Below are 23,178 nucleotides of genomic sequence, written 5' to 3'. Positions count from 1 at the left end.
TTATTGACCATTTCTTAGTGAATTTTATCGAGAAACTATAACAGAGACATCATTAAACCAGACAGCTACTTATAGGTGGATTTAAACCATCATGAGGATAAATATAGTACTAACGTGGCAACATAACTTATATTATAATGGACATTACCCATTTTGGAGATATAACGCAAGGGAGATTATAGGAGGATACCAGGTGGTAATCATAGAGCGACTGTGAGCGTGGTTTGGTGTTAAAAGTGATAGAAAGATAAAGACGGCTGCCCACCAGATCTTGATCTGACGGTCGCCCGTGGAATACCAAAACCGGAAAAAAAATCCAGAGGAAACGCATCCTCAGCTCTCACCTCACTCTCTCAGCCCACCGCCGCCGCCGCCGCCGCCGTCACCGACGTAGCGCTGGTTCCCCTTCCCCGCAGCCGGCGACCATGTCGAGTGGCCTGGACATGTCCCTGGACGACCTCATCAAGCAGTCCAAGACCAAGCCCAAGGGCGGGGCCCCCTCCTCGTCGGGGCCCACCCGCCGCGCGGCGCCGCCGGCGGCGCGCGCGGCGCCGTACCCACCGGCCGGCCCTAAGGTACGCCGCGCGCGCCCTCCCACTCACCTGTGGCCTCCTCGGGCTCTCCTCCCCTCCTCCGCAAGAAAACCCTAACTCCGCCGGCTGCTTGTCCAGGCCGCCGGCGGCGCTTCGCCGTACGGGGTCTACTCCGAGCACGTGGCCGCCATGGCGGGGGTCGTGCCGCGGCCGCGGCCGCCGCCAGCCGCCGCCGCCGCCGCCGCGCGGTCTCTGGAGACCGGGACGAAGCTGCACATCTCCAACCTCGACCCCGGCGTCACCGTCGACGACGTCCAGGTGCTGTTTGTTCTTGTCCTCGCTGCTGGTTTCGCCATTTTTTTGCCGTACTTCGCTTGTCCATTTTCAAATCCCTGGAGCTGAATCCCAGAATTGCCAAGGAAATTTGTCCACTCCCACTAGCGCGCATCTATGTTTTCCTTTCTTGTGATGAAAAATTACCATGTGAAATGTTGCAATTACCTTACCCACCTGAATTCTCAACCTCATGAATGGGGGGATGAGTTTAGTGTTGCTCATGTTTCTCTACTAGCACCTCCTGTTGTTTTGCTTGTTGGGCCGCGAACATTGACAAGGGTATAATACATATCTCAAACAAACCGTAAGACGCCACACACATGCATCCTTATTGGCACCTAGCTGCTTTAAGGTCACCACTTGAGGATATGAAGATGTAGGTAATCAAGATTGGCTCATTTCTTGATTGGATGGTCAGTTTATGGGGAAGGAAGGATAACATTACGGGGACTGGAAATTCGCATGGCAGGTTGTCACTCTCGGTGGTAGGGAGTGGTGAGATGTGACCTCTGAGGGGAGGCGGTGCTAGGTCTATGAGCAATGGCGGTATCTGTGATTAACTGGTTCTCATTTAAGATTGGTAATAGATATGCTGAGGTATTAAATAGCGCCGGGTGTGCGTGTTTATATGTGTAATAGGGCAGGTATGACATATTGGGAATGGAAAGTAATCTTTTGGTGGTTTACATGTGTTGTAGGATGAATGACATGTAACTGAAATCGATGTCTCAGTGCCATTAGAACCCAATTTTCCATGATTTGTATTATACTAGTTGTTGGTAAAACATGATTCCAGTTATTTCTTTGCATAATATACTCCCTCTATTGCATAATAACTGACAATGGGCACTATTCACTTTAAAACTTTGACCACTCGTCTTTTTCGTTGAATATCTACAAATACTAGAAATGATGCCATGCTATAAAGTGATGTATGCCCTAAATATAAGTATAAAACTTTTGTTCATTTGATCTAACAATTCAAGGGCAATTAATGGTCAAAGTTTAAATGGGAAGTCAAAATTGTCAGTTATTAAGAAATGGGTGGAGTAGTTTGCAATCTCCAAATTCTAAGTGTTCAAGTAAGTAAAAGTGCAGAGACCGTTCTTGATAACATGGAAATCAGGTTAATAAACTCATCTTCACATACACTTTGAAGAAGCACAGTGTTGTCTTTCCTTGCTATGTGATTAACTGATACATTGATATTGTACCCTTTTGTGAAAGATTTAAATTCTCATCCCAAGGCAAGCATATGATGATGATACTTTTTTCTGTACTCTGACCAATGACATTTTAAAGGCATAGATTCGTTGCACAGAGAGATTCGTCATAAATATATTTCCAGTGTTTATTCTTAAGTTTTACTAAGCTATCATGAATTCATCATATTGTTATAAAAACTACTTGGTTAAGCATGTCATGGAGATTGTGTTAAAAGCACCAACACTTTGTGATTGAAGGGAATAATATGAAACTTTTAGTTTTTGTTTAAGAATATAAGCACAGAATCTCAATTATTCTGTGATTGTAGCTGATGGGCTATATTATTTTCTTTCCTCAGGAGCTCTTCTCGGAGATTGGTGAGCTCAAACGCTATTCTGTTAACTATGATAAGGATGGAAAATCACAGGTAGACCATGGAGTATTGTCTTGCCTTTTTCTGTATATTGCTCAGATCTACTCTCTGTTCTCATTTTTCTGACATTTTTTCTTAGGGAACGGCAGAAGTTGTGTTTGCAAGAAAAGTGGATGCTTTGGAGGCTATTAAGAGATATGATGGTGTAATACTTGATGGTAACCCCATGAAGATAGATCTCATCGGAAATAATTCTGAGACATCCCCAATGCCCCCAACAGCACCTTTGTTGTACAATCCACCTTTTCCGAACTACCCTAACAGGTCTGTTTCAACTGTTCCTTGAATTCATATATTGGTTTTAAAATCAATAAAAATACTATTAGTGTGGAGCATCCTTTTCTCGTTTTTCACTCATTTAGAGACATTATTTTGCTAGCAATTAACTGCCACTAAGAATATTATAACAAACAGACTTGAGGTGTTCTCTAATTTCATGGAGGATTTCGTCAATTTGATATCTCCTTAGGTTTTGATACATCAAACTGTAATTGCGTACTGAACCCAATTGGCAAAAATGAGGCGCATAATCCTTCAGGGAAATAGTTTTCAAGTCTCACGAATTGATTTTTCGAAATGCCACTTAAGTAGCTCACAAATCACATTTCAGACTAGTTTTCTCTGTACTATTATACTCAATGAATTTGTGCCCCTTCAAGTTCAGAAGCTGTTTGGGCTGTGCTGATACTGCTGCAATCTAGCCTTGCACAGAGTGATGTTATCCACACAATTTATTTACTGCTTAATTTCTTTCATGTTTGTGCACATGATACTGTTCTGCACGGTTCAGTTGGATGCTTCTATTTACAGTAAAATGTGAAAAATTGAGAATGTTGTGAAATATCTTAGATTTGTTGGGCAGATGGAGAGAGAGTAAATCAACACAGGAGAGAGTTCTGTTATGTTTGAAGGTCAATGAATAAAAACTTTGGATGATAAACTGGAGAGCTTTTAGAGCTAACTAGTAATTAAACTACTATGTAGTCTATGTTGTTAAACATGTTGCTTTAAGGTTTGTGCTCGACAGTTGAAACTATTGTCCATGTTACCATCATATCATACCTAATGCTTGAATTAGTGGGTTTTGTTGCCTGTTCAGGAGTTATGTGCAACTGAAAGATAAATTTAGATGTTCAATAGCTACAGTGTGCTATGCTTGTGTAACATAGTATTGTCGAAGCAGTATAGGACATGATGAGTTCTCTGGTTGCAATAGGCTTTGTTGTTGTAGACTAATAGTCACCATGTCTGGCACCAGCACTTGCCTTGTTAGGGCGTTCACGGTGTGTCGACATGTCGTTCGCCCTCACCCTTCCACGTGGGAGATTCGTCTCCATTCTTGCTCCTATCGTGACCAAACCAAGACCGTGCAGCCAAAATGAGCCACGGATTCTTCGCACGGATCGAGGGGCTGTGGCGTGAGGATAGATCGGGCGCGAATGCATAGCTCGTAGCCTGGCCTCGCGCGGCTTCGCGCGCGCTCACCCTAAATCGCCGGCGGACAGGGGGAGATGAGGGCTGGAGAAGTGAGGAGAAAGCCTTGTCACCCACTGCCAGAGAAGAAAGGATGGAAAGTTGGCACGGAGCATGCTGGCCGGCGGCGAGCCGGTGCAGAACCTCATCGCTGCGGCCAGATCCACGCTGCCGCCGAGATTAGCCAGATCAGCCGCTCCTCAGGGTCCTCCGCCGCACCGCCGGCCATCAGTCCGCCTCGGAGTCCTCCGCCGCTGAGGCCCACCGCTAGATCCGCACTGTTCCACTCCATGCTGCCACGGTTAGCCAGATCTGCGCCGTCAGCCCCATCGCCGCCCGCCATAGAAAGAAGAGGATGGAAGGTGGAGCTCGACGGAGTGGCGTTGGTGGCCGCTTTGACCCGTCTGCAGCAGCAGCTCGACAGCAGCCGCTTCAACGTGTCTGCGGCTTCCTTGCCGCACCGCCGGAGCTGCCCTCAGCCTTGTCGCTGTTTCGATCTACTCTACGGCCGCACGGATAGAGGCGGTGCCAGGGAGAGGGTGTAGGCGGCAGCACCTAGGAGAGAGGGGAGAAACGGCGCCACCGGGAAGCGGATAGGGGATCGGGGGTGGAGGGAATTAGGTGGGGAGGGGAGAGATTTTATATTACTTTCTTGATTTTGGGTGTTAGAGTGCAAATTTCGGAGTACTATGTAAATTGAAAACTAAAAGAGTGCAAAATGTCTGTAGGTCCCACCATAGATTTTTCTAAACCACACCTTGCACTGTGGGTGTAGTGTCCTTTGAAGTTCTTAAGCCTACATGGCAGCTGAGGCCTAGCAAATTGTTTGGACGCATTTGCTATTGCCCTTAGAAAACCTTGTTGAACACCAAAGATGGGCATGTTTCAATTATGTCACTGGAGTCACCTACACTGAGAGATGCAGTACGATTTCCTAAACCATATTCTTTTCTCTAAAAAAGGATCAACACTGTAGGTCCGGACGTCTACGATATCGGAATTATTAGAGCAGAAGCATGCGGTATCAATTGGAAATCAATAATTCATGTTGGAAACACCGACCATAACACCGTATGTTCATGCGCTTGACCACAACTAGGTAAAATAAACTTTCATAGGCACTATACTAATGATTTATTCAACACCAATGGCATATTCATAGTGAACTGAAGTTACCATTTTGCTGAGCTGCAAAGCTACGTGTACTGTTAGATGTTACGTAGTTATATCGATTTTATTTGCTTGTGAAACAACTGACATAGACTATGATATTTAAGAAAACTATTGAGCTTAGGCATTGACCCGAACAAGGACTCAGGTTACCAAATCGGACCGCATGTAAATGTGGTGTCCATACAGCGCTATTAATGTTCTTACAATTTATGCTTCACAATGGAAAATGAGTGTTGGTTTGCATGTTAGTCGGGGATTGGAGGTACTTGATTCGATTCTCAGGCTCCCCACACTAGCACAATTTTTTGAATTGCTCATGCAGGAAGTATTGGGCCAGGCCTCAGAGTGGTAACCACATGGAAAACATGGGCTGTGAGGCTGTGACGGCGTGGCTATGGCACATGAATGCATGGCCACTGGGATACATTAGGCCTAGGCTGTTGGGGTAGCAGAATTCTGAAATTACAGACGGATGAATATAGTAAACCAAGGAAACGGTCAGCATAAAAGTGGAATCGTTTCCGCTGCTGTTTCTGGCTTGTTCTACCATTTCCATTTATGCTTCGGGCAATTACTGTTTCCAGTTGATTTGGTCAATAGAAATCAGAAATGAGCATCGGGCGGTCCCGAATTTCCATGACTATTTTCACCCTAGTTCCATGTATGAGAAGGTGCCAGGGACAGTAAGCAATGTTCAATAAGGTGCTTGTTGGGCAGCATGGTTCTGCCTAGGAACTAGGGGCACCCATGTGGTGCCCTGGGACTAGCTAGCCCACACTGTTTTGGGAGTAGCACAGCGATGGAGAAGAGGTTAGATCAAATGGTAATACCTGCAGGGTTGGATAGCTTCGTGATGGCATAGAGGATGGAGAATGTGCCAGGGAGGTTGCATTGCACTGGCATGGAAGATGGATTTGGTCGGATATGAGACAGACCCGCCAGGAGGAAGGTGACTTGGGCCAGCAACATGATGGATTTAGTGGAGGAGTTGGTTCGGCTGATGACAAGATGGATTTGATGATGTGCTTGTGGTGTTATATATATTTGGCTGTAGACGTGCCATCAGATGCAGTCAACTTCGCCATTTAGTGAGGTTGTGTGTCCTTGTCCTGCTATGTGGTCTGTAGGTTCAACCATAAATTTGTCAGCGTTTGTCCACTCTTCCTTGATAGTTTTTATGACTTCCTAATTCCTATAAGTTCCTTGTCAGCTGGGGTATTACAAACCAAAACATGCATCTCGCCATCCATGATGTACCATAGTTTTTATTACTTCCTATAAGTTACAGGGTAAGATTGCTGCGACAGCTTTCATTCATTCCTTGTGCACAACATTGAAAAACAAAACAACGTATACCACTTTTGTCTGTTTCTGTTTTCACAATGTGGAATCCTGTGGGCAAGATCTAACAGATCCGACTCAGGAATCCTGTGGGCAACCACTAAATGTCTAATTCTAAGAAATATTTAATGAAAATTTGGCGTCCATACTGCTTTATAAGATATAATCCAAACACCTGTTGTCTCATCTACAATGGAAGGACGGCCAAGAAAGGAAAATATTGTAATTGCACTTGATGCATCAATGGACTTACATTATGGAATGACTACATCCAAGTGCACCTTTGTGTGTAATAGAGATAGTAGTCCAAGTGTACCTGTTGTCCATGGTTTGATTTTGAAGGGAGCAGATCACACTGCTGCAGCATTTTTGCTCTTTTTTGCACTGTTCTAGATTGTCCAGTCCTTATTAGACAACATTTCAGGATATACAAACTGCATCATGTACTCCCACTATTTTAATAGCTAGTTTCTGAGAGTCTAATGAGGTGGCTTTTCATTAAGAGTAGGACATCGTTTGCAGACACATACATCTACAGAATTTATATTCACATGCACAGCCAATATTGTTATGGGACACTCTTTTGTTTGTGGGAGATGATGACCACATTCTGTAACCTCTCCTTCAAACTGGTAATTCCTCTGTCAGGAAGCATTTCAAATAGCGAATATATCCAAATCTTAGGTTCATCATGTCCTTCTAAGGAACTATCTTCTATTACTAAATACTCGTAGCATTTTGGTTACTTTGCCTGTAGTGTACCACGGAGAGGTGGCCAAAGAGGACAATTTCATCAAGGTAATGGTCGCCCTGGAAACAGTCAGGGCATTGGAGGTGGGCCAAGAGGATTTCAAGGTAGCGGTCGTCCTGGAAGCGGTAGTCAGGGCGGTGGTGGCTGCAGCCAGGGGAAAACCCGTGGAAATGAACGGAGTCGCATACAAAAATCAGCTGCAGATCTTGATGCTGAATTGGACCAGTATCACGCAGAAGCAGTGAAGGAGAAATGAGGTTCTCTTCTATTTTTACTAGTGGGAATGTGGGATGACACTGAAACTACCTGGCATTGATTTAAAGATGTGAAATTATCTTGCTAGTGTTTTCATGTTTTGTGCTAGAATTTTTGTTGTTAGTGACAACCATTCAGGATAACATGCTTAATCATGTGTTTGGACTTTGTAATGTGCAGTTAAAGTTATTTTCTGTTTGATCAAATGCTTGGGAAAAAAAACATGCGTGCGTTTCCTAGCCTGGAGATGATAATTGCAGATACCATTGAGAATAGCTACGGACCATTCAACATCATGTTCTTATGTTTTGTTTTCCCCACCAATACTGCTGCACATATTCTGTTCTGTTATATTAGTTATTCAAGATTTCCGTTTAAGCTTTCAAAATATGCAAAACCATCATTCAAAACCATCTTAGGGGGTAATATGGATGGTATGGCAAAGTTTAGGGGGTTGGATGTTTGGTTTTAAAGTCCAAGGTGCTACATGGATTTCCATTTAAAGTTTAGAGAGGGTATTTGGACATTTTCCAATTTGCAAATTAGCTAAAAAGAATTGAAGGACTAAGACAAATGCTGCATTCTAAACAGCGAAAAGCATGAAGATAAGCCATATAAGACGTATATATTTTTATACGGTCTTCAATTATATATTTTGACCATTAATTTATTCCATGTTATATTCTCAACGAATATAAAATTAGCATCACATGAAAGTAATAACTTAAAATATGTAGTAAAATGACAATACAATGATACACAATAGGATTTCCCTTCTGTGTATATATACTCCATTTTGCAAGCAAGAACACACTATAGTGTCAGCCCTGCACGGCCGCAAGCTGGGTACAAACGGCAAAAAAAAATAGTAGTAGTTTTTAGAACGCCCGAAATTAATTATTGGCTCTGGAAAGAATCATGCATCCAATCCCATCTTGAAAATCAATCTCAAATTTCCATCACTCGGTACTTCTGTAAGAAGAATGACACATCGGAGCAAAGAGGTTGCTCATCGATCATTATTAGTATAAAGTATACCACATATCGAGTATGTATTTCCAAATCTCTAAGTACACTTGCAAATCTTTTAGTAGAAAATACATATTCACAAGATATGGTGCTACAAGGCACTAGCACTCTTTTTTTAGTTAGTGCAGCACAGCACCGGTCGGAAATCTACATTCTCCTCAGATTGTCCAGCCTCGCCTGCAAATCCGCGTCGATTCCACCGTCACCATTCCCACCAGCAGATTCAGCCTGCGCAACCTTTCCTGCTGCTGCGGGCTGAGCGACGGCAGCCGAAGGGGCCTTTACAAGCTGCAAAAATAACAGGAAACATGATATGATTTTTGTTACCATCTACACAACTCGGCCATGCAAAGACAATTTTACTAGAGGCAATTTCAGGCAGGGCAGCACGCCAGGTCTCAGTGCGCAAAAGCATCGTGAAGTTTTGTCACCCTAGTCCTACAGATACAATCACCCTGATCTTTTTACATAATTTATAGTTTAAACTGGATGTTCTAACTGTTTCTATAATAATTGTGAGGAGCTGAATAGGGCTGAGTTCTATTCAGTAAAAACTACTAATAAAGGTACAAATGAACAAAGTTGTCTGTTGAATAGAGAGAGATTTTTTGCAGGTGGACTTTGGCTTGATCAAATATACTTGGTTGTGGACATCTGTTGGACCAATCCAATATTTGTTATTATTTTCTCAATATAATATAAGCAATCCAATATTTATTGGCATCTCCTTGGCATAAGTTTCTTTTCTTTTTTAATTTAGAACCAAAAGCATAACTACTGCTTTCATGATAATTCTAACCTCCACACTGATCTCACTAAAACATAACACAAAAGCAAAAGAAACACATACCTCTTGGTTAATATCAATGCCAATTTCATCAAGGACTTGATTCACAAGCTCCTCAGTTTCTTCCTCTTGATCCTCATCTCCCTCCAAAGCATCATCTATAGCATCCCCCATGACTTCACTCGTCATCTCCATTCTCTCATTTTGTCGCTCAAACTCCATCATAATCCTCTGTAATCCTGGCAGATTTAACTGCCTGTTCATCTGACCCATAGCCTTTGTAACACCTTTCATGGCATCACCCATAGCTTGTGTAGATTTCAGCGTCTGTAATAGTTGCAATTTGGAGATGTTTATGGATAATGGTGAAAGACAAAATGGATGCAGCACAAAATTTCAGAACAACAGAAACATATTTTATATGAAATTTAAAATAAGTCTGGGTCTGAAGCCCATTGTGTCAAATATCTAGAACTTCATGCATCTATAAGAAAAAAAGTTTAGCACAACTTGACCACGCCTAATGGCATGTTGCTTCTACTGCTTAGTAGGAATACAACTTAATAAAGTGGAGATGTAGCAACTCTAGATTATTAATGACATGAAACTAAATCTACTAAAAATGGCATTTCTCACAAAATATTTTTAGTTCTATCTTGTGATATAAGTCGATAATAACAACTCATATACTTATGAACAAAAATGAATTCAGATGTTCACTTTTATTGCTTATAATGCACCACATAAAACATCAATAAAAGTTAATCAACCATCTGGAAGTCACTGCCAGTTGGCATGGCATACACATACTCTGAAAAAGAGCAGGAATTAGCAAGAGAATGACCGAGAAAATGCATAGTTACCTGAACTCTTAGAGAAACTCCTTGAAGCTGAGATTTAAGTTGGTAAAACTTTGTGATCTGATGCCGTGTTCGAATAAGATCTTTGGCCATTACTTTGACAGCACCCTGAGTGTGGCATGTGAAAATTCAGCATCTAGTAATAGGAGAACAGTCAATACATAACTATTATTTGACAACACAAGAAGAAAACTACATGAAGATATAAGTTCCATGTCGCTTTTGTGTTACTTATTGCACTACAAGAAGGTACGAAGTATTTCGCACCAAGGACTTCATGTTATGTTGATTTGACTATTGACAATATTTGAAAATTGAAATTTAACATGTTAGAACTCTGTGTTTGTTTCATCTACTTCAGGGTCAAGGAATACATCAAAGTGCTGTGGCAGTAGGCTTTATGAGAAGAAGAGAAATCTTGAAGCTCAACGCTATGTATTAGATAGAATATGTGCAGTTCATCGGTTGATGCGACAAAGATCACAATATCAATTTCTGGAGGTCATCAATAGGAACAGCCACTAGCCAGTAAAGTATACAGGCATCTGTGTCAGAATATGCAGTGCATTGTTGGTTCATGCCTGTAGGGGATTAAAAGGTGAAGGACATGATAACTGAGAAGTAAAACCTTTTCAAAGAAAAGATTAGTGTTGGTTGTTTAGTAAATTCTAACATGTTCATCAATGATACCAAGGATGCTGCAGAAATATCACATTGTGTCTGGGGCTCTTTTATGTCCGATTCAGTGAGCAATTTGGGGACTGCAAGCTCAAAGACTTAACCATCCTTCCATCATGTGAAAATAGTATTTTGCAAGCAGAGAGAAGCTACACATGACCCAAAATATACCTCTTATTTGAACAGCCTATTATTTCCACATATCAGTTTAGAGTCATTTATTTCCAATACATGAAGAACGACTGTTCTTGCTACCCTTGAGATATTCAATTAGATATCGTGTTTAAGAGTTCTTGGTTATAGTATACCAAGGTAATTTCACACTACTGCTTGAGATATTCGATGCAGCCTTCCTGCTTCTCTTAGTCCATGAATGATATCTAGCAAAACATGCTGACAAATCCTTCAACATTAACCTGTCCATTTTTAGCAGCAAAGTGGAATTGTTCATCCACGACCTTCCACCACTTCATCGGCAGGTTATCCAATTTCTGTATCAAAAGATGCCAATCTATTTGGAAATCTGATCCATATTAAAACTAATGCAAGGGGGCAAAATAAGTCAATTAGTACCACCAACCAGCAAACCATATCAATTAGTACCACCAACCAGTAAACCAGTATAGCCATTACGGTAAAGTAGGGCTATTTCCATATTACCGGTAAAGGCCTTATTTGGAATGCAGGAGGACACCACATGAATAAAAAAAATCCCACGTTCCAATGGAGGCCTAAGAATCACAATAAGATGGTAGGCCACTCGACAAATATTTCATTCTCAAAGCCAGCACCGAAAATTATTCCTCAGAAACATCACCTCTGTGATCTTGTCGTTGATAAATTTCCAATGTTAAATCTTGATCTAGTGATAGCAGTTCTTTGATTATGATATACAGCACCGAATTAGTAGCATGATTATAAAACACATTCATATTAAATCTCAACATGCAGAAATCAACTTGTTAAGAAAAATAATAAAACAAATAAATAAAGTGAACTGTGTCACCGAATACGAAAGAAGGCATCTGCACAAGAACAAGAATAATAGAAAATTTAATTCACATTCTTAAATTCCAGAGTTCATACCATCTGGCCTTCCTTTGCTGTTTTCTTAATCTCAGTAATGAGTTTTTTCTCCTGGGCTTGCAATCCCTGTCTTTCTCGTTCAATTTCCCTTATTGATCGATCCAGCATTCTCTTGTTCTCTCTCAAGAGCTCTGAAAGAACCAATTGAGAAAAAACCATAAGCCATTTGATACACAAAAAAATGTTAATACTTGCACTTTTTGTATTTCAATCTAATACTATACAATAGCTTGGAAGTAATATAAAGGCTGACCTGGACATTATTAATCTCTCTATAGAAGTTGAAACAGAAAATAATACAAAAAAATGACTGGCTTTTAACAATTGCATCACACAACTTAGAAAGCATGGTAATATGCCAAAACAGTGGTCTCATATTCACAATGGTTTCAATTACTGGTACTCCTCAACAAATAGGCTTCCATATTCAGAAGACTATGCACATTCATAATCTGATAGATACTACTGAAGTTTCAGTCTAAAACAAATACATGGACACCACATATACGCATATCCAGTTTTTTACACATAGCAAGACAGATAATAGTTGTAGTGGAGTACTTGATTACACAAATAATTCTACAAAACAGTTAGCACTTAGAAAAATGATGGTATAGTACTACTCTAAGACGCATGCAGGTGCTATTATTCTAAACTTTGTTCATGACCTAGTAGAATCTTGTCATCCACACTCTTCAGAAAGATCCGTTATGTTTGTACGGATGAACAAAATTAGCTTGACAAAGAAACATCAGAGGAAAAAAGTCAAATAAGCACTATGCTTCTCCCTCGAAAAAAAAAAACAAACTATGTTTCTGAAATACTAAATACATACATACCAGATTACAAATGCAAACACTCTGCCTCACCAGCCAGTGTCCATTACTGTTACTTTCAAGATCATAATCCAGAACATCAACTTCTAGTGGTCATCAGACCAAATTAGTTCATTTTCTACAGATAAAATCCTATCAAATCAAAAAACGATTTTATAGAATAAACTAGTAATTGTAGCGATTTCAAATCTATCACTGGCAATCCAGTTCCCGAGTGCACCGGCCTATTAACGTAGGCGTAAAAAGCTGCGCGAACCCCCAAGGCTAGAGCAGCCTGCTTGCAGGTTAAGACTAGTTATTACTATACAGCAATGATGTTAATATCCTTTTTCTTATCATCTAACAAGCAATCTCGCGATGACAATACGGTATATCGATTTGCTCCTAGCATCTAAGGCGAATACAATCCTAACAACTAAGAAACAACAACTCATGAAGACCTGAAATTCCCGATCCCTATAAACCAAAGAGGCATCAAGAAGCCTATTTACCCTGGGGCTTCAGCCGCAGAACTGTCAGAGCGGCCAGCTATTACTAATCTCTACCTCCACACATCATCAAAAGGCAAAAACACGCAAGAAATTCTTGCGCGCGCGCGCACGGGCCGAAGTTAACCGAACCAATCCACGCGAATTCGAGGGGCTGGGAGAGGATCTATATCTTACCAGCAGGCGTCTTCCGCTTCCCGAACAAGAAACTCATCTTGGCAGGCGGGGTGGAGAGGAACCGAGACGAGGTGGATCGAATCGAAGGAGCTCGGATCGAGTAGAGGAATTTGGCTTCTCCTCGCTCGCCGACGCCGATGGCGGCTTCGCTACCCTTTCCCTTCTCTTCGCTAGGAGGAGAGGAGGAGTAGTTTGCTGTGCCAGGACAGCGCAAGATTCCCAGATAATAATTGATTAATTAACAGAATAATTATTGTTTTGTGCAGATGGGCTGGGCTGGGCCTGGCCGGGCCGACCGAAGCTCATTCAGGAAAGGAATAAGTTCACATGAGGTCCCTTAACTTGTCAACGAATCCGATTTTCATTCTACAATCGGAAAAACCAGATACGTCAGGTTCCTCAACTATCAAAACCGGTGTAGTATAGGTCCCACTGTAGTTTGGATGGTGGTTTTAGCTGACATGGTGCCTACGTTGACTCGGTCTTTATCTGACGTGGCTTTGACATGGCGCATACGTGACAATTTGACTTGGAAAATAATAAAAATTGTGACATGTAGTTATTCCAAAAATATTTATTAGAAATGGTGGAGCCGAGGTGGACCCTACATGTTATTCTCACCCCTTCTCTTCTCCCTCCTCTCTCACCATCTCCCCTCTCTTCACCTCGCGGGGGTGGTTGGCTCAAGCGGCGACACTATGGCCATGGATTCGCAGGAGGACGCCTCCTAGCCAGCAGCGGCGGCAAAGGCGAACAGTGCCTTTCCTTCCCCAAGGAATTTGCCGGCGAGAGGTCACACCGTCGGCAGGGGAGCGAGGAGGTCCGATGGCGTCCCGACGCACCGGTGGTTGGGGTCGGGGATGAGCATGCCGCTGCCGCGGTAGCATCCAGGGATGCGGAGGCGTCATTCCCCTCGCGTGGCGAGGGCTTGACAACAAGGCTGTTGAGGGGGGCGTGAGCGGGGGGAGGCGGCGGTGGTTGCTGCAGGACGGTGTCAGCGTCGGTCTCGGACTCCGGCTCTGGCTCCCATGGCCCATCCTCCGCGTCGCTGCCACCTCCTCATTTCCTCTCGCTTATCGCCTCCCAAATCCACTCGTCTCCCTCCACACCTCTACCCATGACTCCCGTGGCGACCCCGCAGCAATGCTGGCTCCCCACCCCCGTGTGCGCTCCCCCTCCTCCTCCATGCGCACCCCCTTCGTACGGGCCCCATCTCCGGAGTTCCCACCTGCCTCCGCTTCCATGTGCGCCACGCCACGTCGGCATCGGTCTCGGACTCAGGCTCCCGCTCCAGCATCGGATCTCCTCGCTCCTCCGCCAAAGGCGTGACCCTCTCGCCGTCGAATTCCCGAGGGAGGGAGAGGCGTCGCTCGCCTCCGCCGCCACTGCTGGCTAGCAGGCATCCTCCTGCGAGTCCGCTGCCACAACGTCACTGCTTGAGCCTGCCACCCTCGCGCTGCCACTTGAAGAGAGGGGAGATGGGGAGGGAGGTGAAGAGAGGGGAGAGAGGAGGAAGAAGAGGAAGGGTGAGAATTATATGTGGGGTCCAGTTGTCCACGTGGGCCTCACTATCATTTATTAATTTTTTGTTGTAACTAACATGTGGGGTAACAATTTTTATTATTTTCTAATTCAAATGGCCACGTAAGCGCCAAGTCAATGCCACGTTAGATGAAGACCAAGTCAAATTAGCCACGTAGGGACGATGTGAGCTAAAACCGCCATCCAAATCGCCTTGGGACCTATATTGTACCGGTTTTGATAGTTGAGGGACCCGTTGTATGTGGTTTTTTGGTTGAAGGATGAAAATCGGATTTGTTGACAAGTTAATAGACCTCGGAGGAACTTATTGCTTTAGGAAAAGGTCATGTGCCCGCTCCTTTGTTGGATGGAGGGCTGATATTCCACTAGTGGGTTGAATCAAATGCATCAATGGAGGACCTGCATTTTCAATCTCATATGAAGCTCATGGAGATTCCTCCTAAATCTAACTTAAAGTTCAGGGACTTTTTTTGAAAAAAAAATATTCTCAATGATCCCACATGGTTTAGAGAGGTTAATAATTGTCTATAGAAACAACTATATTCTACTCCCTCCATCCTAGAATATAGCAACATATGACCAGATGGTACGTATCCTAATACTATAAATTTGGACCGGGGCTGTAGGTTCTAATGCTATTCAGGGAGTGCCAGGTATGAGTTGTGGTGTTAGTTGACCTACAGCTTTTTCACACAGTACTCTTGTGAGTATCAATATTTAAATGTTACATTTACAGGAATGATCTCACTAATTAATATTAAGTAATGGTATTTGATCCTACGAGGTAAAATTCCAGGCTTCGCCACCGAAGGCAATGAGGTGCAGTGAGAGCGTGATCATCTGCTACAAGTACGGAGAATGTTGTCTCAAATATCCTTACAAGTTTCATTGTTTTTTACCGGACATGTATAATTAGAGATATAAATTCACATATTTTTTTTGTTTGTGCACAAATTATATATTTGCCGTACAAAGTAAAGCTTTTCAAAACAATATGCTTGCAATCCTGAAAAATCACGCCATACAACCTACATTACTGCGGAAGTAGATTTTCGTCCCTTGAGGGGACATCCCCTTGTTTCGTGCATGGTGTTCAAAAAGTTATCAAAAAAATTTAAAACAAATTGTCAATATAAATCAATATATGATATATCTTTTCGCAAATATACAAGTTAAAATTTGACTTATACAATTCGAAACAAAAATAACAAATTTGACCGTGAATTACACGTTCTATTCATAGTCAAATTTGTTATTTTTGTTTCTACTTATATAATTAGTTGAATTTGAATATGCATGTCTGTGAAAGTGACACATCACATATTGATCTATCATACTAAATTTTTTTAAAATTTTTTTGATGACTTTTTACATGACATGAAAAACAAGGGGATTAAGGGATGAATAGATTTTTCGCATTACTACAATTTTCCTTGCGATAAAACTAATAACCAAATGTCTGGCTCGACATGTGCACCTTCGTTTACATCGTTTGGAATGTGAACGAAGGTATGACTGCGTTTGAATTTTGTTTACATCAGTAACCTTGCATAAAAGCTGCAATCGCATACATACCTGAGCCGCACACTTTCTGTCAGTGGGGTCAGTCAGCATAAATTAACAGCTGACTTTATTCTAAAGCAGGTCCAAATTAGTTTTGTTAGTTCTAGGGGCTTGTTTAGTTACTTCAAACTTTTAACTTTTTCATCACATCATAACTTTCCTACACACATACTCTCTCTCCATCCCAAAAAAAAAGACAAACCCTGAGTTTCCGTGTCTAACGTTTGACCGTCCATCTTATTTGAAAAAATTATGAAAAAAATTAAAAAGATAAGTCACACATAAAGTATTAATCATGTTTTATCATATAACAATAATGAAAATACTAATTATAAAAAAATTCATATAAGATGGACAGTCAAACGTTGGACAAGGAAACTCAGGGTTTGCCTTTTTTTTTAAGGACGGAGGGAGTAAACTTCCAACTTTCCATCACATTGTTCTAATTTCAACCAAACTTCCAATTTTAGCATGAACTAAACACACCCTAGGTTCTCTGATTTTTTACTCACCTCAGTGACCTGAACCTGAACAAGACATAACCCAAAAGGTTGAACTATAAAAAACTGTGATGTAATATTTTTTTTACTGTGAATTGTGATGCCATTTAGTATACATGTATTGCATGCGACTTGTTTTTTGTTTCTTGGATTAATCTATATCCATTTAATGCTAAATTTTTTTTTTCAAATTAAGAAGTATCAACACAAAAATATAATTTAGTAACATTATTTGTTTTTCAACAAGAAAAAAATGCATATCAAGAGTGGTTGGTAAATAAGAAAGAAAATCACTTGGAACTTAGGTGATCCCATTTTAAAATAGGGGTAAGTCAGCATATATTTACTACTCTCAACTATTGTGCTTGTATATAAAACACCCATCAATTATGAAACCCAAAAACTCTACACCCCTTAACTATCAAAGGTAATTGAGCCAGTTTCCCTGGGCTAAGACTGGATGCGGCTTCCCACTTCTAATGTCCGCTCTTTAGCTGTTCCAATCAATGTTCCTTTGCTTGGACAGCTAAGATTCTACAAGTGGGATCATCACAGACGCTATCTTTTTCATAATAGAAATTAATTAAGCTACTCCATCCATTTAATATTATAAGTCTATTTAGATTTATCCCAAGTGAAACATCTATTTACAAAGAAATATAGCAACATTTTTAACACAAAATATAAATGCTATAATAAATATTCAATGTTAAATTTAATGAAACTAATTTAGTGGTTTAGATGTTAGTATACTTTTCTACAAACCTAGTCAAACTTAAAAGATATTTGATTTATAATAAATCTAAAGTGACTTGTAATATTAAATACAGAGAGTATTTACTTAGTATCATGATCAATTGCCATCCTATTCATCGATAAAGAGTAAAGAAAACAAATGTAGAGAAGCTTCGAGCCGTCCAATATCTTGTAATATGTTGACTCCATTTGAATTAGAGGAGAAACAAATGCATAGAGAAGCTATTGAATTAAGCAAACAAACAGAACAAGTGCTGTAATTAAGCAATGCTGATATAAGAAGTATTTGCAGAAATCGTACTTTCATAAGAGGGATGCAAATAATTCAAAAAAAAAAAGAAGCACCATATTCATCCTACAGTACTACAGTTCTCCTGTGGATTGATGTGTGCAACTGTGCACCTTCGTTTACATGATCAATCAAGCCATGAACATGTGTATGAAATGTGAACGAAGGTATGACTGTGTTTGAACTTTGTTTACATCAATAACCTTGAATGAAAGCTGCAATTGCATACATGCATGAGCCGCACCCTTTCTGTCAGTGGGTCAATAATAGTTGAGAGTCGCCCAAGGAACATTAACAGTGGACTTAATTCTAAGAGTAAATTGTACAAATGGTACAACAACTTGGCAGGTGGGTGTGATATAGTGCAAGAATTTGAGAATTGAACGTCCAAGTGTAACAACTTGACAAGTGGATGCGTTCTAGTACAAGAACTTGGTAATTTAGTATTTTGGTGCATCAACTTGGCTAAAAGGTGAGTCTTTTTCACGATGTCAATATGCCATTACATAGTAATCCTACGGATATTACCTTAAATATTGAATTTAATCTTTAATATTTATACTGCACATACAGTTTACATCCCTTTCAGATTTTTTTTTATTTTCTTCACCTTCTCAAATATCAACCGAAATATAATAATTTTTATATCCAGTTTAATTGACTTTCAGTTATTAGTTATTAGGATAAAAATATAAATATGCTTATACAAATCCACGCTAGTATATTGTCAAAATAATTGCTTCAAAATTGAATCTATATAAAAATGCTCTAAATAATTAAGTTGTCGCATAACTTCTTAGTTTACTGTATCAAAATAGTACATATCTCACAAGTTGTTGCATTTATACGATCACTTATAAAGTTCTTATACTAAATTGCACATACCTACCAAGTTGTTGCATTAGAACACTCATTTCTCAAGTTCTTACACCAAATTGCACCCACATGCCAAGTTGATACACCGTGTGTGTAATTTACTCTAATTCTAAAATAGGACCCAAAATAGTACGTTGTTATTTATTGGTTGTCTGATTTTAACTCACCTCAGATACTTAAACTTGAGCAAGAAATAACCCAAAAGTTGACCTATAAAAACTTGTTTTGTAATATTTTTTGTTGACCATGAATGGTGATGCCATTTAGTATAAATATATTGCGAGTTTTTTACTTCTTGGATTAATCTAGATCCATTTAATCGCACCTTTCCCTTTCAAATTGAAAAGGATAAACACAAAAGTATTTTTTTTCCAACATTCTTTGTTCACAGAAAGAAAAATGCATATCAATGATTCATTTATAGATGAGAAAAAAAATAAATCACTTGAAATATAGATCGATGATCCCATTTTAAAATAGGGGTAAGTCAGCATTACTCCTCTCAACTATTGTGCTTGTCTATAAAACATCTGTCAACTATTAAACCCAAACACTTTACACCCATTAACTATCAAGATACCCCCTAAGTGCAATACAACCTGGTTTTAATAGGGGTTTTCATGATTTTGACATCCAAATATATGTTTTCAACTTATATTTAGTTAACTACTTTTAATCTCTTGCTAACTAGGTTTCATACAAGGAGGAAAACTATTATTTTGTTTCAAAAGCATGAAAATACTTGTTAAAATTGGGTTGTATTGCCCTTAAGGAGGTATTTTTGATGATTTCAATAATTGAGGGGGTGCATTTAGATGAACCTATGATATCCGTAAAATAAACTAAATCAATTCATCCCCAAGTGAGTAGGAGTGGAGACTGAGGCATTTACAAGTTGCACCCTACATGTTTGTAGAAATGTGTCCTCCGGTGCCTAAGGCATCCACAAATTAACCTTCCACAATTTTGGGACCGCACATTTGATGACGAGATCCGCCTGGAGTCTAATGTTTCAAGTATTAGATTCTCCAATTGACCATGATTTATTATTGAAATAATGATGTAGTTTGTTTTAGTAACAATATTAGAGGATTATATGTGAAAGTTACTTGGATAACCTAGAGGATGGGAGGGGTGAATAGGCTTGACCAGAAAATTCTTTTCGCAGTGGATTAAACTTGTTGGAACTTTTGTTCAATCGGTCAATACTTCCAGGCATCATTCCTCCAGATGTTCTGCCGGTGCATAGAAAGCAGGTACAAGCTAGCTCGAGCTAAACCAAACACAAACCCTAAAACTACTAGAACCAAAAGGTAACTAGCATGTTAGGAACTTGTAAAAGCAAAGCTACAAGTTAGTTCAAGCTACCACATGCATAGATCGATACAAAAGAAAAGTAAGAATGGTAAAAAGATAGAACACACAAGGATTTTTCACCCAAGTTGGGATCATCGATCCTACTTCTCTATTGAGGGGCTCGGTCACGTTTAACCATCAACCTCACCAAGGGACCACAAAAATCAAGCTCAGTTTCAACTCAATTTACCCCTTTTCTTTGTGGAAGCAAAATAGAACCTTCACAAACTTTCCCGAGCTCTCCACATGACTTGGAAGTTTGCTCGCAACGCTTAGCCGCCTATGAGGAATACCTCTAAGAGTAACAAACACGAACACGAGCTTGGCGTTGAACTCAAATGCTCAAGAATGAAGCTCTAGATGAAATGTACCTAAATCTCCAAAATTCACTCAACCTCACAAAGTATCTCAAAGAACATTAAGGTGACAAATTGACACTACCAGACTTAGGAGCAAGCCTGTAGCCTAGTATATTTTTTGTCGCTGCTGCAAACAACCCACAGAAAAAATGTATACAAGCATGAATCAAAGTCATTGACTAGTTCAACCAAGCACACATATTAGAATGAGTGAAATTGCACAAAAGCGACAAAGGCTCAAAGTAAAGAGGGAGATGAGACAACTAATTTGTTTACTGAAGTTTGGATCCATAGATCTTATATCTCTATTGAGGGACTCTCAAGTGCCAGGTATCTCAACCATAATTCTCACCAATCGATGGGTAACAGCTAACCATCTAGGATGAGATCCTCTAAGAGTAACAAACACAAAAAAACATTCTCAAGTACTCAATTGGATCTCACAAGCACAAATCCCCCAAAATCTCCCAATCCAACTCTCACTAGAAGCACTAGATGCAAAGAGAGAAGAAATGAGAGAGCTAGAATGCTATGAGCTAGGGTTCAACTTTGGAAAGCAGCCAACCCCAGCCCTAAAAAACAAATCATTACTCACATATTTGAAAACCTTCCAGCTAGAAGAACAAAAACACCCCGTCAAGCCTCCTCGGCCAAAATGAGAACCCTTGACCGAAACTTTCGATTCAAGCCCAAAACTTCAGGTCCTCTCAACCAAACAAAGAGTGCATATGACTAGAATTTCCGATCTTGACACTCGAAACTTGTCTAAGGCACAAGGCTGAACAGAAGACCCTTACATAATTAAAACATTCTCCATATCAGGGCTTCCAGTAGTCACCGTTTTAAATAGCAGGCTAAGGCATTTAGCGGTTAGCTTGTCAAACAGCTATAGCGGCATCTGTAGCGGGCTAAATAGAGCTATAGTGGCTAAATTGTACATGAGAGCAAATAGCTGGAACCTTTCTAAAACAACTATAGCGGGAGATAGCGGCAGCTATAGCAGGAGATTGAAAACCCTGCCAGTAGTACTTGCAGCCGAGAACATTTACCTTAAATTTTTGGTCTCCATACCTAGAGAAAACTTTTAACCCCATGTTTGTGTTGTGCAAGTCTCTCATCTAAAGATCAAAGGATTATTTTGAGCACTGAAATGCTAGCTAGCAAGTCTTTCGTATGTGTGCCCCTGAACTCTATTTCAAAAGATAAAATGAATTAAACTTCATGTGTTGCCTTTTCATTTGTTTTGAGGGTTTTACCAAGTGTTATTGATTATTTCTCCAATGAAGCTAATGCCTACTCATGTACTTGAAAACCACATTAGTCCCTTAATCGCTTTAGCATCAATTAGCCAAAACCCACTTAGGACTTCTAGATGCATTTTTAGTACTACAAATGCCATAAAGGTATAAAACTAGAGTAGCCTGCTATAGCAAAATTTGTACATATTATTAATAAACAGTTACACGCATGGATGATGCGGAGTGGAACTTAGCCACGTCACACCAACAAGCCGTTCTATGATGATATCTTCCTTTTTTCTATGATGTGATGCCAAAATTTCTGCGATAGTAGCTTTCATCATAGAAGGGGTAGGTTCTACGACCAACATAGTTTTGTCATAAAATGAGCTGAGTTCTATGACGAAATTTGACGATTTGTCATGATGAAACCAATGTGACGCTTTATTTTTTACGAACCCAAATTCATCACCATTTCATCACGGGAAGTTCTTTACGATAGAATTAGCATCTGCCATGATGATAATATTTTATCACAAATGTGTACATTTTCACTAGTGATGGCAATAGGGGAAACTCCTTGGTGATCGAATGGTTGAACTGGTACCACTAGTGCAGAACTGATTTTAACACCGGTTGAGAACCCTTTTAAGTACCGGTTGTAGCAAATCGAGACTAAAGATCTCAATCTTTAGTACCGGTTGAAATAATCGGTACTAAAGATGCATACGAAGTCAAAAAAAAATATGTGGGATGTGGGATTCGAACTTAAGATCTCTTACTTTGGCCACAGGCGTTACCATCCCACCTACTACACATATCACTTGGATAGAGATACTTTTGTTTTGAACTAACCCCTATAGGCATCTTTAGTACCTAAAGATCCTCCATCTTTAGTCTCAGTTGGTGTTACCCAACCGGTACTAAAGATGTATTTTTAGTACCGGTTGGTGTTACCAACTGGAACTAAAGATGTTTTTAGGACTTGGACTTTTAGAACCGGTACTAAAAATATCTTTAGTACCGGTTCTAAATCTAACCAAGATATTTGTGTTTTGGGTACCACGATAAAAGATCAGTTCTGCATTAGTGTACACTGTGCGCCTTTGGTGGGTTGACCTTCTAGCTTTACTTGCAAGAGCTAGCTTGCAATGCTAAAATGGTATAGTACTTGCCTTAGACAACATTGGTCGGTGCTTTGCATGTGATCACCGTACTACATTGCTACCAAAGCTAAGCTGCTAGAATCTCTCCTCT

General features: G+C 40.4%; 2 protein-coding genes across 5 annotated transcripts; one reads left to right on the top strand and one right to left on the bottom strand.

Annotated features, from left to right (window-relative positions):
• Positions 1-278: 278 nt before the first annotated feature.
• On the top strand, positions 279-7,707 carry LOC4342793 (THO complex subunit 4A). Of its 3 annotated transcripts, XM_026026773.2 has the most exons (6): positions 279-575; positions 672-851; positions 2,434-2,502; positions 2,588-2,772; positions 7,004-7,127; positions 7,230-7,707. In XM_026026773.2, the coding sequence occupies exons 1-6, from the start codon at positions 426-428 to the stop codon at positions 7,500-7,502; spliced, it is 981 nt and encodes a 326-aa protein (XP_025882558.1). In that variant the 5' UTR covers positions 279-425; the 3' UTR covers positions 7,503-7,707. The 3 variants fall into 3 exon arrangements, with proteins under 3 accessions (XP_025882558.1, XP_015646999.1, XP_025882559.1); XM_015791513.3 differs by lacking the exon at positions 7,004-7,127 and having other exon boundaries at positions 7,253-7,707; XM_026026774.2 differs by lacking the exon at positions 7,004-7,127.
• A 727-nt stretch (positions 7,708-8,434) lies between these two features.
• LOC4342791 (vacuolar protein sorting-associated protein 2 homolog 1) lies at positions 8,435-13,649 on the bottom strand. 2 transcript variants are annotated; one of them, XM_026026775.2, is made up of 6 exons: positions 13,443-13,649; positions 11,942-12,072; positions 11,272-11,346; positions 10,181-10,285; positions 9,381-9,644; positions 8,435-8,818 (listed from the first exon to the last, which is right to left on the bottom strand). In XM_026026775.2, exons 1-6 carry the CDS (start codon positions 13,477-13,479, stop codon positions 8,678-8,680), a joined length of 753 nt encoding a protein of 250 aa, XP_025882560.1. In that variant the 5' UTR covers positions 13,480-13,649; the 3' UTR covers positions 8,435-8,677. The 2 variants fall into 2 exon arrangements, with proteins under 2 accessions (XP_025882560.1, XP_015647002.1); XM_015791516.3 differs by lacking the exon at positions 11,272-11,346.
• Between the last annotated feature and the right edge of the window lie 9,529 nt (positions 13,650-23,178).

This window comes from Oryza sativa, chromosome 7, assembly GCF_034140825.1.
Source record: "Oryza sativa Japonica Group chromosome 7, ASM3414082v1".
Lineage (NCBI taxonomy): Eukaryota > Viridiplantae > Streptophyta > Magnoliopsida > Poales > Poaceae > Oryza > Oryza sativa.
The sequence above is the reverse complement of the archived record's forward strand: the minus strand, read 5'-3'. Positions and strand labels throughout refer to the sequence as shown.

Excerpts from the sequence above, each read along its gene's own strand:
- LOC4342791 (XM_026026775.2), bottom strand. The coding sequence starts at position 13,479 with ATGAGTTTCTTGTTCGGGAAGCGGAAGACGCCTGCTG. Across the intron at positions 9,645-10,180 it reads GAGTTTCTCTAAGAGTTCAG|ACGCTGAAATCTACACAAGC; the intron begins GTAACTATGCAT and ends CAACTATTACAG. Across the intron at positions 8,819-9,380 it reads GCATTGATATTAACCAAGAG|CTTGTAAAGGCCCCTTCGGC; the intron begins GTATGTGTTTCT and ends TTATTTTTGCAG.
- LOC4342793 (XM_026026773.2), top strand. The coding sequence starts at position 426 with ATGTCGAGTGGCCTGGACATGTCCCTGGACGACCTCATCAAGCAGTCC. Across the intron at positions 2,773-7,003 it reads TTTCCGAACTACCCTAACAG|GACATCGTTTGCAGACACAT; the intron begins GTCTGTTTCAAC and ends CATTAAGAGTAG. Across the intron at positions 7,128-7,229 it reads GTAACCTCTCCTTCAAACTG|CATTTTGGTTACTTTGCCTG; the intron begins GTAATTCCTCTG and ends AAATACTCGTAG.